The sequence below is a fragment of the Brienomyrus brachyistius genome, chromosome 4 (genome assembly GCF_023856365.1).
Source record: "Brienomyrus brachyistius isolate T26 chromosome 4, BBRACH_0.4, whole genome shotgun sequence".
Lineage (NCBI taxonomy): Eukaryota > Metazoa > Chordata > Actinopteri > Osteoglossiformes > Mormyridae > Brienomyrus > Brienomyrus brachyistius.
This window is the reverse complement of record NC_064536.1, coordinates 12,584,064-12,601,276: the sequence shown is the minus strand read 5'-3', so window position 1 is coordinate 12,601,276 and position 17,213 is coordinate 12,584,064. Positions and strand designations below refer to the sequence as shown.

General features: G+C 46.9%; 1 protein-coding gene across 12 annotated transcripts in view; it reads right to left on the bottom strand.

Moving 5' to 3' along the window:
- LOC125739825 (supervillin-like) overlaps window positions 1–17,213 on the bottom strand; it is a 65,329-nt gene that overhangs the window by 13,976 nt on the left and 34,140 nt on the right. For 5 of the 12 annotated variants that reach the window (XM_049010295.1, XM_049010294.1, XM_049010286.1 and 2 more), the window contains 17 exons: window positions 16,197–16,333; window positions 15,822–15,917; window positions 14,611–14,887; window positions 14,068–14,145; window positions 12,279–12,897; window positions 11,327–11,489; window positions 8,656–8,782; window positions 8,460–8,507; window positions 7,938–8,024; window positions 5,071–5,139; window positions 4,389–4,536; window positions 2,929–3,024; window positions 2,739–2,825; window positions 2,465–2,642; window positions 2,181–2,353; window positions 1,798–1,953; window positions 253–389 (listed from right to left, as the gene is read on the bottom strand). In XM_049010295.1, the coding sequence (XP_048866252.1) occupies window positions 253–389; window positions 1,798–1,953; window positions 2,181–2,353; window positions 2,465–2,642; window positions 2,739–2,825; window positions 2,929–3,024; window positions 4,389–4,536; window positions 5,071–5,139; window positions 7,938–8,024; window positions 8,460–8,507; window positions 8,656–8,782; window positions 11,327–11,489; window positions 12,279–12,897; window positions 14,068–14,145; window positions 14,611–14,887; window positions 15,822–15,917; window positions 16,197–16,333 (2,676 nt within the window). The remainder of the gene's footprint in view (window positions 1–252; window positions 390–1,797; window positions 1,954–2,180; window positions 2,354–2,464; window positions 2,643–2,738; window positions 2,826–2,928; window positions 3,025–4,388; window positions 4,537–5,070; window positions 5,140–7,937; window positions 8,025–8,459; window positions 8,508–8,655; window positions 8,783–11,326; window positions 11,490–12,278; window positions 12,898–14,067; window positions 14,146–14,610; window positions 14,888–15,821; window positions 15,918–16,196; window positions 16,334–17,213) is intronic. The other 7 variants (XM_049010291.1, XM_049010298.1, XM_049010293.1 and 4 more) reach the window with 5 other exon arrangements.

Here is a 17,213-nt window from a genome sequence, read left to right as displayed (position 1 = left end):
AAGAAATCTAGATCAGAAAGACAGATGGAGGTGATTTTCTGCTTTTTCCAATATGCAACTTAAAACCGCTGGATGGAATCAGCATCTGGCCGTCTGGAAAGTTCAGCATTTATATTGACCTGTGCTCCAGCAATGCAGACCAGGGAGCGCAATTAGCACGAGCATCCATGCGTAAAATCGCATTAGTATCAAAGGGTGAGGCAGGCGACCTCCCGTTGTCTCGTCGCGAGCCGGTTCCGGCTCCTGACTCACCTTGGCCTTCTCGATGACGTTGGCGAATTCTCCGATCCACAGGAAGCAGTGCTGGGGTGTCACTAGCAAGAAGCAGTCGCCGCTGTTCAGAGAGGAGGACCTTGGCTCCACCAGCCGCGTCTGCACGTGCCTCCGGCCTGGACACAGAGAACAGAGTCCGGTCGGGTTTCCGTTCGTCAAGAGAAGGACAGACCTCAGTAGGGCACCCGGGACTTTGAGGACAACCTTTATGGTATCCAGTTCTAAAAGTGGGCGAAATACAAAACTGTAAGCTTGTTAAGTCATTCTGCTTAAAGGTTTTGGCAAACAACAAAGATGGCTACATTTCTCTGCCTCATGCTCTCTGCATGACTGACATAAAAGGCAATTAAATACAATCTTTGTCAAATATCAGGACCTGAACACACATGAACCAAACAATCAAGAATGCAAATGATCATGAACACCTGTGGGAGGAAGCAAAAATGTCTGGGGGTCCCGGAGGGTTGGGTTGAGAAACTCTATCTAGTGAATCTAGAACAGAGTCTCCAAATACAATTCTGAATAGTTACTATCCAAGAGGATTTATTCTGCCTGGCTTCTGATGAGCCACACCTGTTCCTGGTATTTACTTGATAAAGGTGTGGCTCATCAGAAGCCAGGTAGATAGAACACCTACTGGACAGGAGCTCTCTAGGACTGGAGTTGGAGACCCTGCTCTACTGACAAATGACCAAGATCTGTTAACACAACTCAAAGGACATGCTTCCAAGTGCTAGTCACACCGAGCCTTGTTAGGCTGACGTAGCTCTCCCGGACTCCAGAATCTAGTGACCCTATCTAGTTGAGATATTCTATCTAGAGACATGGATTGCTCAGTAGAGCCGTGGAGTTCTTTATTCATAAATTAAAATATCTTCGTTAAGGAGAACGAGCCAAGAAAATGATAGTGGTTTCTTTTTTCAGCATCTATGGTATCCAGTTAACATCCCTTACTAACAAAGAACCATAGATATAACATTACTGCGTATCTATAAGGGGATCTAAAGCCAAGAGAAAGGGGAGCAGAAAAATGTCATAAAGTGAAAGCCCTAGAATAGTCTCCACCAAAACCTCAACTGCAGCAGATGCCTTATATGTGGCCAAAGGACCACTAAATATGTCTCTTAAGCTTCCCCTAGCCTGCCCTCAATTCCACATATCTAGGCCAACGTTGACGTCGATGTTCGGACACTGTCTGTGCAAGTCACTGCGCCTAAGGAGCAGGACTTATGCAATGTTTTTCTTATAAACCCTAGACAGCTCCTCACCATGGAAATTGGCTCAGAATTGACATCTTTCTTACATCTATGTGATGACGATAGGAAGTCCTGATTAAATTGTAACGGTCGACCATTGTGTTCTATGGGATCGGAGCAGGTGAGAGCAGCGAATAGCATGGTGGTTAAGGACTTTGGGACAAAGAGCTTGCATCCTGCTTTTAGGGCACACTTGACCTGAATCGTTCTCAGGATAGCAGGCCGCTAAGCATGGACATGAAACGGACAAAAAGATCAGTTTGGCTACCTTTGACCTGCATGAGCATGAGCGTCTTGTAGGGCACGGCACTGTTGTTGGACATCTGCTCGGAGATACTGACACTGCGCAGGCTGATATTGCTGAAGCTCTCCTTGCTGGCCAGGCCCGCCAGTGCTGCCTCGGAGTAGCTGGAGGATTTTGACACTGTGGTACAGACACGTACACGCAGACATATAGTTGAGTAGGCTAAGATTATGAAGCAGTGTTTCCCAATCCGGTCATAAGCGACCCGCAGACAGTCTATGTTTTTGCTCCCTACCGGGACTAAGAGGGGCTAAAAACATGGGCAGATGGTGGATTGGAAAATATTGTTCTAAACTCTAAGCATGAGCAGCAATAAAAGGGAAATGAAATAAGAAGAGGCTGCTCACTTTTCTCGCTCTTCATCCTCCTGGATTCCAGCACGCCCACATTGAGCCGCTGCTCTGTATACTCTTGCCGGATATCCTCACGTGCCGCTAGCATCTTCAGCGGGTTGCGCGATGCCTGCACCTTCCGCAGTGGCCGGACCTCCCGCTTGTGTTGCACCATGGCAGATGTTAGCCTGATGAAGGCGACAGGAGAACCAAGGAGACGGAGAGGTAGACATAAGGCAAAATAAGCACTCTGTCAATCTGAGGACCGAATGAGAGGGTTTATAGAAACCGTAGCCTACTTGGGCGTATGTGTGCCAAAGATGGCGTCGAAGTCTTCATCGATCTCTATCCTGCCACTCATTCGAGGAAAATCAGTCATGCATTTGTAGAACTTAGAGAAGATCTCATCGTCCAGCTTCATCACCTCCTTGACGGCCTTCTCCGTTACAGTTAGAGTTGTCTCCTGGAGGCCTGCCACTTAATCATAGGGAATGGGAGCCATTAGACATGTCAGAAAGTGGAAAACACTGGGAACAGCCATTGCATCACCACCTAACGGGCTATGACACCTACTTTTACTGTTTATCCGCCCAAGAAAGGATTCCAATTTGTCAAGCTTTCGATCAGATTCCAGGTTCATATCTGGTCTCACCTCAATTTCTGCAAGAGAGAGAAACCCTTTTGGAAACCAAGAAACTGAACCAGAATCATATAGAGTCAAGTTCAAAGGATAACAAGGACATAAAGCTGCCACGTGACTAACCTTCCTGGGGTTTGCTGATGGCAGCCATGTTGCCACGCGTATGGATACCCAGGGGGGAGATTATCGGGGTTAGGAGACTGGCGGGCGCAGCTAATCCTGCAAGGAGCAGAGATCTTAAGTCATGACACTGATCACAGTCAAGACAAGATCACCTGACCTGTGTCAGGTTCGTCCGATGAGTCACATAACTTTCTGTCAACTGAATTATATAATCTTGTATTATACATCTGTGGCCAGTTTACAAGATGCACTTGCTGGATAACAGGCGTAGGGGAGAATTTGATATGGGGGGGGGGGGGGGGGGCAGCTTCATAATTTAAATTTAAATCTGTTTATTAGGAAGGGGTGAATTAAGCCCCTTAAGATGGGATATGTGTAAACTGAAGGATTCCAATATACCTGCACACATATTTCTGCAAATGGCAAATAAAGCATCATTTCATTTAATTTAATTTCATTTCAAACAGCCTACTCCTCCAAACAGAAAATAATAAATAAAATAATAGTAATAGGGTCAAACGGTTCACTTTGGCTAAGCAATGGATGAGATGCGTGATGTAAGTGACTCTGAACATTACAACAAAATATGGAACAGTGTTCATTTGTTACAGCTGGACATTCACTTACTTGAATAATTACTTAAATTCTGGGCATTAAACCAGAACAGAGAGACACAGTAGGTTTTGGATTCAATTATCACAGCTTAGCTTTTTCTTCTATTACTCTCTTATGTCATGCTTACAATAAATGGGAAACTTCACACTCCTCTCTATTCCTTGGATACATAGAATATCAAAGTACTCAACCATTTTATCTTTAATTTTATTGCATCAGTTTTTCTGTTAATACCCCTGAATGTAAAGCCCCATGATTCCTGAATCAACACACCAAAAGAAGTGAATTTCTAGACAAGGACATACTAGGAATGCAATGAGGACCAGCCACCATTATTTTGTAAGGTTCCCCCTTAATTGAAGGTTTCCCCTTCACTGCTTTTCAATAGACTCTGGAGGTCAGTGGTACAGGATGAATGGATCATACCATTAGGCTAGAGTTGTCATCACAAGGAGTGAGAAAGAAAATGGTTTGAGCCAGTAAACAATCACTGTTTGTTGCCAATGCAAACTGCATCAAGGCATCTAATCTCAGGATACCTAGTTTTAACCCCTAATTCTGGCAGTTTTGATGCCAGTCGCTTAGATCAGTGGAAATTACACTTGACCGGGAATTGCACTACCAAGAAAAAGTGATTGAGAAATACTTCCTTGCCAGAGGTTCAATGTTCCCTCACAGAGATCAATCCATGATCAGATTAAAGGGATGTGGGGGCAAGATCAGGGGTAGAAGGGGCACGATAGGGGTGGAGTATGAAAGGGAGTAAGTAGGGTAATGAAATGGGTAAAGGTAGGGGTAAAATTGAAGGGAGGAGGCGAGGGAGGTAGGCGGGGTTATGCCCTGACCTTTCTTGACCATGCGCGCAGCCACAGTGAATTGAGAAGAGTCGTTGGCTGCCCCCTGGCCAGTGGATTTCCATGTCTCCTCCTTGGAGCTAATTAGCTGTTTCCTCTCCTCGATAGTCATCTCGGCTTCATTCTCCTCGCCGATGCGCTGGGGGGGGGGGGGGGGGGGGAAAGTGGAGCGAGGAAAAAACATATACAGAAATGCCATCGTCCTTTGAGATGAACCGCGCCAACCACTTCTCGAAGTGCTCAATTTATGGACTTAATGTGCCTGCATGAATTGGAAATGAATGTCACTACCGGTGTAATTAGAAAAACCAAAGACACAGGCATTATCTTGGGCTGTTCGGTGTAAATCGTGCGGCAGCTCAGAGTGATGTCGTAACAGGCATGTTAAATTCACCAAGCCAATGCCGGCTAAAGAGGAGTGGTCACCACATGCTTAACGTCCCACCAGCCTGCAGGGATTGCAGAATGAAAGGGGTTAAATGCAGAAGCCGCATATCTCGGATGTTGTCGGGATGTTGATGTGACTCTTGATGTTTGTTCTCCGATAACCAGAACGAAGCATTCACATCAGGCCTGTCATGCTTTGTAGGGTACGCCCGCACCACGTCTGACCGCGAGGCTAAGCTGCATTTGGTCCCACACCGTCACGGTGGAAGCCTGCCAGAACATTCACCTTCCGTCTCCATGGGTGAAGGTGATCCACCTGTCTGGTGGGAGGCTCTGTGGTACTGGGGGGGCTGGCCTTTGGGTAAGGAAGTGGGGGGTGGGAGGCAGCAGGTGGCAAGAGAAGAAGAGGAGGCGAGAAGTGAGGAATAGGAGGCAGGAGAGGAACCGCGTGGGGAGGAGAAGCGGTCCAGCCAAGACTCACTAATGACTGAAGCGGAAAGCAGGGGTCTATGTGAGCTGGGACTGGGGATCAGTCACGCAAACAGGCAGGCAGGGCTCACACATCTACATGGGCGCTTCTGATTTGCTTTACTGTAATCACCCAGCACTAATCTCAGACCAGCAAAATACCAGGAACCGGAGAACAGAGGAGCCGTCAAAGGAACTGATTTTCAAAAAAAGTCAATGTCTCTTTTTCTTATAAGTAAAAATAAATTACTTGAATTCCCATACGGACACTTTGACGGTCCACCTCTGACATCCTGGTATATACAATAAGGACAAGCCTGCTAAGATTGTTGATAGGTTTGCGTTTCATAAAGCCTCAGTTTCTGCTAAAGAATATGCTTCCTGTATTGTTGGGACAGAGCACTATGATAGATAGTCAGCTAGCCCAGGACTGGCTCGAATGCTCAGATTAAGGGTCTGCTTTTGACTTGGTTTTAAGATGTACTAACTGCAGTCCCTGTAGCTAATAGATGAGAATCCTAGGGTTTAAAAGCTCAAAGATTAGATTCCGGGCACATCGCTAACCAGAAGAAGGCACGACAAACAAATGTCTGCAGATGATAACGTGCGGCTTGTCATTTGCGACTCAAAAGTTAAGGAATATTTAAATTTGTAATTGCAGTAATTAAGCAGTTCCTGTGCAATACTTCTCCCAGTCCAGGTCCTTTGACATTAATATGACGCTTTTGCTAGCAGTACGGTCTCCACTGCAACTATCACCCAAGCGCTAATGAAATATGACCCCAACAGTCTAAGTGAGAATGAGATTGACGTCATTATAGAGCTCAAAGAAAGTGTTAGAATCTAAAGGTCCATTAACAATGGTGTACAGAGGGGATGTAAACTCCGGTAAGATACACTTCCCAAACCGTCTCCGTAAGCCTTGCAGAATTCTTGCCGTGGTTAACAGATAAGGCCCAGTTACAGTAACAGCCCATCTTTATTAGTGAGTCCTTCTCAAAATACGCACTGATACCAAATTTTCTTCAGTTATAATATCCATCCTCACATATCAGTTAATTTGGACAAAAGAGGAATCCTGGGGTTTTTTGTTATATACATTTTTAAAACAAACCTGGTAAAATGCTTCTATCCCTCTCTGCCGGTATCCCCCCAACATGTGACCCCCAACAATGGGTGTCGCTGCTATTAAATCAGGGGGGATGTGTTATTCGTTTTGACCCCCCCCCACATTTAACATAAAATATTAATTTTATGCCAGTGTGCCCCCCCCCCCCCCCCACATTCAAAATGCTTCTGATGCCCCTGCCCCCAACACATTTATTTTTATACATCAGACCTATTTATCATTGCCGGAACTGATGTTAACACAACATCACACAAAAAGTGATTAAATGGACAACATGTAAATGTAAGTCGGTCCTGTTCTGATTCTGATCTCTGAAATACTGCAAGAATGAAACAAGGTCTTGCCGTGAGGATACAGAGATATGTGCATTTCTCTCTGTAGCAGATTACACCACTGCTAAGTCCTACTTTCAGGCAGCAGGAATCACACACGTCCTGCAGCCAAATCTGCAACCAGAAGCATGTAAATGTGAACATGTCCTGCCTTTCTGTCTCTTTATTATCCTGTCATTAATTTAAGGAATGACCTCATAATTCTTCTCCTCACAAAACACTGAAAGGTCAGGGCTGTTCATCAGACTGCTAATTACTATGTAAAACCTGGACTCAGATAACAAGATAAAGGTCTTAAGTGATTCCTTGAATAAATAAAAATGCTTCTGGCAGTAAAGTCTTCAGCTGTAGTCCTCCTGGCTCACAGATGAGCTTGCCAGCCAAACTAAAGAATGGTCCTTTGGTTCTACAATCAAGATCTACAATTCTAGTGCATGATTAGTACGGTAAGTGTACGATTCATAAGATTTGTGTTTGATTAGCCGCACCTGGCTGCTACTTACCCTCTTGGAGCTTAATTTTTTTACACACTGCTTCTGCATTTTGGCTTAGTTTTTGTTAAATAAGTAATAATATGTTATGTGTTGTTGCACATCTACTTTTAAGACCCGCTAAGGACCAGATGATTTTTTAAATTATGTCTCGAAACGTAAAACCTTAGAATTGACTTTCTTTTTCACATGACTGTAGTTTATCCTACCCTTGGACTCCCAGAGATTTTTTTCCCTACAAATACTATACAGGTTTTTTCCTTTCCCCTATCGTCTTTGCTCTGAGAATATCGGTACTGTGCAACCTGAGCTGCTGTTATTTCTATCCATGATGCTATTTCTGTGCGTTGTGGAAACTGTGCTTGGAATTACGTAAAAATGCATTGAACAGAACAACTTTTAGGAGGCTATTTTAATATTAGCAGATGAATTTGGAAAGAAAAAATGTGTCTCTTGAATGTTTTTTAGGTTTTTGCATATTTTTGTAGCTGTCCCAGCAAGACAGCAAAATTCATTCCCTGTCACCTACCCCGAGCACACACACACACACACACACACACACACGCGCACACACACACACACACACAACTGCGTAGAAGCATCAGTTCCCAATGCGATTCTGACATTCCAAAAGCGCTATGGCAATGAAGCGAACAGAAGCTGAAGGAACAAGGGGTAGGAGGCAGGCAGGATGCTGAAGCAACACCCTGGGAAGGTACGTGGAAGAGCTCACCTGGGGCTGGGAATCAATGAGCTGGCTCATTTGCCCAGCAGGGAGAGGAGGAGGAGGAGGAGAGTATGTGCAGGAAAAGACAGGATCCTACGGGCAGGACCAGACAGACAGCCCCATAGGATAGATGGACAGACAGGGAACTAATTACAAAAGGACCGGGGCAGTGTTGGAAGATGCTACGAAGACTGGGACCAAATAGACCACAATCAAAAGGTCATGCTTTGATTGTTTGTTATATTGATCGGCTGTTTTATTTGTTAATGCAATAGCCTCGTAAAGACAGCTGCTACTGCCAGGGGTCATGTGAGCACACACACCCCTCGCACAAACGGAGCGAGCGGATAGACCGGCGCACGCTACGCTCAAGCGTCAAGACCAGCGCGAGGGGAAGAGGAGCTTCACCACTTCAAACCCAGCCTGAGGATGAGGGTGAAACACGGAGGCATGACTGCAAAAAAGTGTCACAGGGTCACGATCTCCCCCCTGGGTGACCAGTGCCATTAGCGTACGTGTCGGGCTTACCCAGAATTCATCAGACACTGCCAAGTCATCAATCACCCTCCCTTCCTCCTACAAACAAAAACAAGGTGGCAAGTTGGAGCCATGTCGAATCAATCCTCCATGAGGTGTACATTCATTGGTTCCTGACGGCTGCCACTCAAAATCAATCCGCTTCTATTTGTTACTTAAGAAGGCGGGCCTGGTGGGAGGGGCTTACCGTTTTCTTGAGACTCTGCTCCTGCTCCCACAGCTGTGTCTCACTCTCTGCCACCTGTATCGCCTCCTGCTTCTTGTTAATCCTGTTCCTCCAGTCCTCCTCCCCGCTCTTCTTCAGCAAGGCCACCCTAGGATCAGAAGAAGGAACCACTCTTGCCATCTATGTTTCATGGCTGCTTATTCAGTAAAGCAGGATTTCTCAATCCGGTCTTCGGGGATCTGCAGACAGTCCACATTTTGCTCCCAGCTCGAAAAATGTGGGCTGTCTGCTACGGGGCTGGAAGGGAGCAAAAACATGGATCGACCGTGGGTCCCTAAGGACCGGATTGGGAAACACTGCAGTACAGGGTCTGACACAGGTGTATAAAAATGCTGCCTTCCATTTTAACTCGAATTTATTTCATTCTGAGTTCCTAGTTGGAAATTACACCTGGAGCGTCCCCGGAGTTAAAGTGCCTAATCGGAAAGGAAGAGGAATCTTCACAACCCCAAACTCAGATTTCAAAATGGCTGCGCCCTTTATCAACAGAAGTTAAAGCTGTAGTTTTATGCTGTTTATTAGCACTTACATCTTATTTGCGGCTCATTAAATTGGTCGTACACACAGTTCTGTCCAACCACTATCCATGGACATGTTGCTGCAGTGATTTTATGCACAGAATACCTGCGTAATGTGTTGTTATTCACTGATATTGCTAACACTGGATAACCTGGTTAGAACTGGGACCTGTTTCACAAAGCAGGATTTCTTGCTTAGCCGGATAACTTGTCAGATTTAAGGTAGTTTGTGCTATATGTACGTGAATGAAGATAAAGGCCATTTAAACTGGGGTAAATTAAATCCGGCTAACTAAGAAATCTTGCTTTTTGAAACAGGTCCTTGTTATTACAAAATGACTTTTCGACTTGCTGTACTGGAACGCCGTTAACTCGGGTGTGACGTCAATCCTTGGTCTGACTTATGACCCCCGAAGTAAATGGAATCCAAGATTAAACACACAGTCACACAACTTCCTACAACACAAATCAGCAGCGGAATGGGTAGTTGTACAGGAGACCTTAGTGACTGTCCTCTGAGCACCATCAAAGTGACATCAATTCACCAAATTTCTGGACTGCTTTGCCTTGGTCAACTGCATGTGAGGTGATCGCGAAGTGGAAAACGTCTCTGGGTGAGTTCAGCTGCGAAGTGGTCGGCCACACAAGCTCACAGAACGAGATCTCATAACCCAGCACCAAAACTCAAACTTAGTGGCTGCAAATCCCACCAGCAATGTTCTGCTGTCTAATGGAAAGCCTTCCCAGAAGAGTAGAGCCTATTACAGTGAATTCATATTAATGTCCTTGATTTTGGAATGAAGCGTTGGACAAACTGGTGTCCAAAACCACCCTATGGGGCACAGAATTTGAACCAGCAACCTTCTATTCAAAGACACAGCATTCTAACTTGCTAAGCCACACAGCACCTCATGCGTTTACCCTATGAGGGGAAACTGAATAAAGGGAAGAATATGTACACTAAAGAGAATAAATCTACATCATTAGGGGTGTGGGGTCATGGATATACCCCACTGAGCCACCCCTGTTTCAAACGAATGCGATTAGCTATCCATAAACCTAAGGAAAAATGAAAAGTTCTGTTACTGTAATGGGGACAGCCCCATGTGGAGATGGATGGATTGGGTCAGCGCCCAATGAATGCGGAACACAAGCTTATATAATGACCCACATTCTATCATAGATCTGCAGTGGCGCAGTTTACCGGCACGTCCAGTAGGGGGTGAACTGCCAAACACTGCCCTGGCAATACTAAGAACTTCAGCGAGGGGACGAACCTCAGGATACAGCAACCGGCCCAAGAAAGCCTCGGGTGTTTCAATTGGTCCTCGTCTCGCTCAGACACCCATTGACTGACCAACAGGAAATGCCGCCCAGCTCTTGCTTTTAATCCGAGTGTGTAAGACTGTCCTCCTAACCAGCTGATGCCATGTATCACCTGACTAGCCAGATTTTATGGCCCTTGTAACCAAACTGACATCACACAGGGCTCGCTTTCACTCACAAGATTGACAGTCACAGGGAGGGGTCACTTAACCTCTAGGGGTCCTGAGAGCTGCCCCAGCCTTTCGGTATAAATGCCCCGATGACAGGCACACGACCCAGTCCCCCCTCCACCTGACACGCACCCACAGAGTCTCCCGGAGCCAAATCTCTGCATTCTGCGCTTCCAGAAATAAATCCCATCTCCTGGACAACAGTAACCTACATTCCTCAATGTGATCCAAGGTGAGACCTGTGTACCCGTGTCACCACAATCAGCCCCCCCACCCCACCCCAGGAAGGGGGGCCCTGGGAACAAGGGGCGGTGCGATTAAATGACATAAGAATAAAGAATCGATTGCATCTTCAATGGGGAAATCATAGTGTGAATCTCATTGCTGTAGACAGCATTCAGACAATGACAATCTCACACACACACATACACACACATACCCACACGCGCGCGTGTGCACACCCCAGTGACACACCCCTCTGCCTGCCACCACCCCACACTGTCTCCACAGCACAATAGCATGCTGATTGACAGTGACACTTTCCCAGGAGACGGCCACCGTTCATTGCAGCTGTCGCTAACCACTCGCACCCCCCACCGCCGCTTCCTCAGGACTCACCTCTCCTTGATGGACATCTGCCGCGATGACATCCCGTCTGCGTCCTCTCCCTGGCGGTCTGCCGGGGTCGCCTCGCCTGACTGCTGCTCGGGCGGAGGCTGGGAGCCGGTCCTGGGAGCCGCTGAAGCCGCTGCTCTTGCAGAGACACTGCTCTCCTGCAGCTCTGCGTGCGCGCACACACACACACACACACACACACACACACACACACGCGCGCGCATGTGCGCGCGCACACAGCCACGCAGAAAACAGGACAGGCGTTACAACCCCAGAGCGATCAATGACTGTCGGCTGGCAGCAGTGTCTGACACGCCCACGTGAGCACAGAGACACGCACACACACACACACACACACTCACGCGGGATGGAAATGGGGCCGCAGGCTGTGGGAAAGCAGCTGTAATGAGTCTCTGAGTTTCTCGCAGGATTGTGTGCTGATTACCCGGGCAGACGTGCCGCCTGCTTGTGTCTCCCTGCACGGGCGAGTGCAGCCTCTGTGCCGGATAGGCGGTAATAAGCGTGATCTACCCCCCACCCCCCCCCCCCCCTGTCTGTCAGTGAGCTGAATACAGATCAGCCCCGGCACACCCGCCCCAGAATTCCCCCCCCCCGAATCCATCTCCGCACGCACATGCTCAGAAAAGATTAGACAAAAAGGCAGACTGGGGACACAGGGATGGCATGGAGGGAGCGAGGAGCTGGCGTGGTGAGAGACGTACGTGCAGCCATCTCACTTGCTCTTAAAAGTAGTAACAGCACAAATCATGCCAGCAAACATGTTATTTCCATGACAAAGTGAGTGCATGAAAAGCATATAGATGAGACTGAGCCCTCCGAGGGGCGCTCTGCATGACAAAAGCCCTTCTGGGCAGCTTGAGGTCCCCGTTGAGGGCTCGTTTGCAAGCTGTGGGGGTATCGATCGCTTCACACCAGCACCTGTGCCCCCCCTTACCTGACACCGTGGTCTGAGAGTGCACCGCTACCGTCGTCTCTGTCTCGTACAGGTTCTGTGAGGACGTCCTCAATTCCTTCACAAGGCCCCCATGTTCTTCTGTTGCCGGGGCGACTGTGCTCTCGGGTCTCCGTGGGGGGGCGCCTTGCCTTGAGGGCGGGGTGGGGCCACATTCACTGCATGGGCTCGGCTGGATGGCTGGTGGATGTTTCACTTCGTCCTCCCCCTTAGGGGGGCGGGGCTTCCTCCAACTAGCCCCGCCCCCTGCAGCTCCACAGCTGTCACCAAGCTCTGCTTCTGTCCCCGCCTGCTGCCGCAGCCCGACCAATGAAATATTGTGGGAGGAGCTTTTGATTTCTGTCGACCGATCCAGGTGGGGCGGGGATGGTGGTTTGGGGGCACTGATGTCACTGATACGGGCGGGGCTGCGGCGTTTGGGCGGAACCGGAGTGGCATCCAACTCGCTGGCCCCCACCCCCGGGCTGAATGCAATGGTGGCAGATCTGCTCAGGTGGACATCACCCACGTGGGCAACCGAAACCGTGGTGGTATGTGCTGGGCTCTGCCGGACCAGCAGGGCCGACAGAGGTTCAGGCTTGACCTTTCCTCCATTCTGAACCTATGGTAGGGGGATACGGGTGAGAGCAACGTAAATCACAGGAAAGTGCCACAGGTGTACAAAGGCTGCCAAATACACTGAACGGTGAGGTTGGCGTCATGGTGACTCACCTCCTGCCCATCAAAGCAGCATGTTAATTCACCTCTAATTACCCACTAATTAATCCCATTAGAACCCATGCTTCCTGGGCCTGAAAATGCACCCCAGAGCATGTTACACATGCTGACACCATGCGATTCCCACACGCTCGACTGAGGCCGAAGATTAGGACCGATGGGGGAGACATGAGGAACGCCTAATGTGCAGGGAGCATCTTCACTTCCCCTTGGAGCAACAGGTCTCAGGACACATCACTCCCACCGAACTTCATCAGACCTCATCGCTATACGTCAGAAGAGCAGTTATTGTGAAGGCCCATGTGGAATGTCATGCAGAATTTGGAGACCATACAAGAGAAGATCGCGTCAACTGAGAACAAAAGTATGATCCTCTAAAATGACAAGACGTAGACAGTTGTTGAGAAAACGCAGACAACACAGATCGAAGGTGCAACTTCAATGCCCTGACAGATCCAAACTCACATGTTTATGATGCGAAAATAAGAGTGGAAGACATTTCATTATATTTGGCATCTCTGCTGAGGCTCTTTTCCACTGTAGATCGCCCCCTTTCTGCCCGGAGGTTACATATCATTCCTTCAACTATGGCCATTCCGGCGTCCTTGGGTGAGGGGCCACACGCCGCAAATGCTCACATGCCCACGATTTTCTTTAGGGAAATATGCCGCCACCCCAGTCCCAGCTTTTCAACAGTCATTAAGACTATTTTAATACTTAATATTCTGTTCTTTGACAGTGACTCAGTGTGTGGCTCTATAGCCACCTCCACAACAGAAAAATGTGACATCTCTAGGGTTGGGGATTCAGTTCCTGTCAGCAGCTCTGCATGTGCATGTTTCCAACTACTGGAAAATAATCTCTATAAATGTCCAAATGACAGTTCGCAAAAAACATGTTTGCACAGATGCAGTAAACTTGTTTGTAGAAGCAGGCAAACATCACCATGACATATAATCAAACTTGATGCAGTTTGAATCATCATCTCAGGAGACACAGCAGGTCAATAGGTTAACGCGAGCTCGGGCAGAACAATGCAGGTGACCCCCCTTACGCTTTCAGGCTGAATGTCTTTCTGCTGCTCCTCTACATCATCTTTTGGCACCAGAGGAGCACCCGATGTAACCTCTTCCTGTACCAGAGACACGTTGGTTTCACCACGGTGGTACGAGAAGCAGAGTGCTGCTGCTGTGCGAGATCTCAGACACGGTCCAGAGAACCTGGAGGTCTGTCCGAGTCCACTCCTAAGCCTCAGCTTGTAGGAAAAATTTGGGATTGCAGGACCGATGGTTCTTAAGGAAGCTCGTCATTAACAGAGATGTGCAGATATACTTGAGACTAGAGTATGCTTAGCCAAGAACCGTGAAGTGCTGGGAAATGTCCCTGAAGTAGGACAAGATCTCAAATAACATCCCTGGGTTGCTTTCAGGTTTGTCCCTGACGAGGAACAGGGGAATCTGAAAGGAACCCACTGTTATGAAATGACTTCTTTTTTTTTTAACTCAATGAAAGGTGCTGAAGTGGTTGGTTGCCAGGCAACCCCTGTGAGGTTCTGATAGGTGCATTGCATTTATGATTGTACCGGGATGCTCCGTACCTTCTCCACCTCCCCAAGGGTGATGGGCTGGGTCTGATAGCGGCTGGAAGCTCTGCGCTGAGCGACCCCACTCACCACCCCTTCCGTCAGCCATTTGGATGTTGGCTTCTGTGCTAATCGGTTGAAGAGCGCCATCTTTTCTGTCAGGCTGAGGGCAGACAGGTCGGGCTCCTCTGGTACCTTTTCTTCCACTGCTATTCGTACCGCTGATGTCATCACCGCCTCAGTTGAGTGAGTCTCTGGAGTGACGGGGCTCTGCTGCGAGGACCCTTGTAGGCTGGGAGGATGAATTACAGGAAGAGATAGCAACCTGTCACCGACTAACTTAATTTCCATGAGAGAAGATGAAAGGGCATGTTGTTAAATACCGAATTAAATGAGCTAAATCAAATGTGCTGGTGGGAAATGGACAAAAAGGATATGCATACAATGGAATAACTGGCAATAAATACGTGAAACAGCTGGTGATCTAAGCAGGAATGGAGAAAACCAATGCAAATAGCTTTTTCATCAAAGTCAGATTTAATTCACACAGATAATGCAAAAGCTTGTAGCAATATGTCAGGTGAATTTAGTTTTTTCTTTACAATATTTTTTTTAATAAAGCTTTTTATTACTGAATTATGTTGCATATTAACGTATTTGTCCACTTTTGTGAGATCAAGTTCTTTAACAAAACACACATCTCGAGGTTAAAGCACATGTCTGTCAGCGTGAAAGCACGCAATTTCAACAGGCAAACATGCAAGCATCATTGACATTTACACACTCGCTACCTCATTGAAGCAACACAAATGCAGCCCCAGGCCGAACAAACAGTGATATGACGAGGACTCATAAAACGAGATCAAAACATTCAGCTAAAGACTGTTGCTGCTGTCTTCTTAAAAACACACAGCATTCCAAATTTAGCAAAAAATAGCGCCGAAACAAGAGAAGACCGAGCTGTAGTGCTCCAGACAGCAGAGGGCGCTGTGGTGCCAACATGAGACATACATGCACTTCAAATGAAAAATCATTCGTATCTCACTCTAACATAAATCATACAAGACCCTTATGCAGTGCACATAGAAATTTGCATGCCTATGGTCCTTAAGTATTAAAGACATAACTCTGGATCTTTAGAGTCAGGTGGCCAGTTTAGGCTTAGGCGAAGGCTGTCAAGCGGCGCTGTGCACTCTGTGCGTGTGCAGAAGCCCCGTGTGAGGTACCTGAGGCGTGTCACTGTGCTGCTGACTAGTGTGGGGGTCGGGATGCTTGGGGCGGCGGTGTGGGCGGTCACTGCTTGCGAATGGGGGTCAGGGGCACTTTACGTCACATCGGACAGAATGGAGAGAATGAAGAATGTAATTCGACTGACAGTTAAGCTAAAATAAATCAATTGAAATGCAAAATAAATCAAACACAGAGAAGAGGAAACTTATAGAAGAATCTGGAATCGTCTTATTCATCTTAAATCTGTATAGACTTCCGAATTAAGTTTTGAATAAAATCACAGTCATGTTTTTAGGGTGAATGATCACCATATCAGTCAGAGGAAGAGCCTTTCTTGGCAACGGTACTCAGTGTGATGGAAGGTGACCTACGTGGTGGCGATGACCACCTCCTCAGAGGTGACCGGCTGCGTGTGGGAACGCTCCTGTAAACGCCTGAGCCTCCTCTCTACTGCGGCGTTGCGGGATACCGGCTTGGGCACACTGCCATCACCGGTCTTCTCCAGCTCCTGGGAGGTGAGAAAGAGAGACACAGAGCTCTGTACACAGCTGGCATTCTGCCCTGCAAAATGTAACATCAATGAAATGAATACAATACAATACATACAGTTTTTCTACACTAGCTGCTGAGGTATGTTTTTTGTAATACAGTGGTAACAGAAAGGAAATGAATGGGAATGGAATGGAGAGGAATAGAACAGGAATAACATGGAACAGAGTGGAAATGGAGAGGAATAGAACAGGAATAACATGGAACAGAGTGGAAATGGAGAGGAATAGAACAGGAATAACATGGAACAGAGTGGAAATGGAGAGGAATAGAACAGGAATAACATGGAACAGAATGGAAATGGAAAGAAAAAAAATAGGATAGAAATGGTCCAGAATGGAAACGCGGAGAAATAGAACAGGAATGGAATATATCAGCACAGAGTGAAGATGGAATGGGAAAGAACGTAATGGAATGGAATACAACGTTAACTAAATCTGATAGAAGAGAAATGGACTGTAACAAAATGAAAATGAAATGGAACAGAACAGGAATGAAAAGGAGCCAAACGGAAATGGAGAGGAACCGAACAAGAAAGGAATACAAAAGAATAGAAATGGAGTGGATTGAAACTGGAATGAAAAGGAATATAATTGAAATGAAGAGGTATAAAACAGCAAAGGGATGTAATAGAGTGGAAATGGAGAGGAACAGAACAGGAATGGATTCGATCATAATGGAAACTTAGACGAATTGAACAGGAATTCAATGGAATGGAAATTGAAAGGAAAATAAGAGGATGTGATGTAATATAATGATATAGAACAGGAATGAAACAGAATGGAAATTGAGAGGAATAGAACAGGAATGGAATAGAACAGAATGAAAATGGGAGGAAT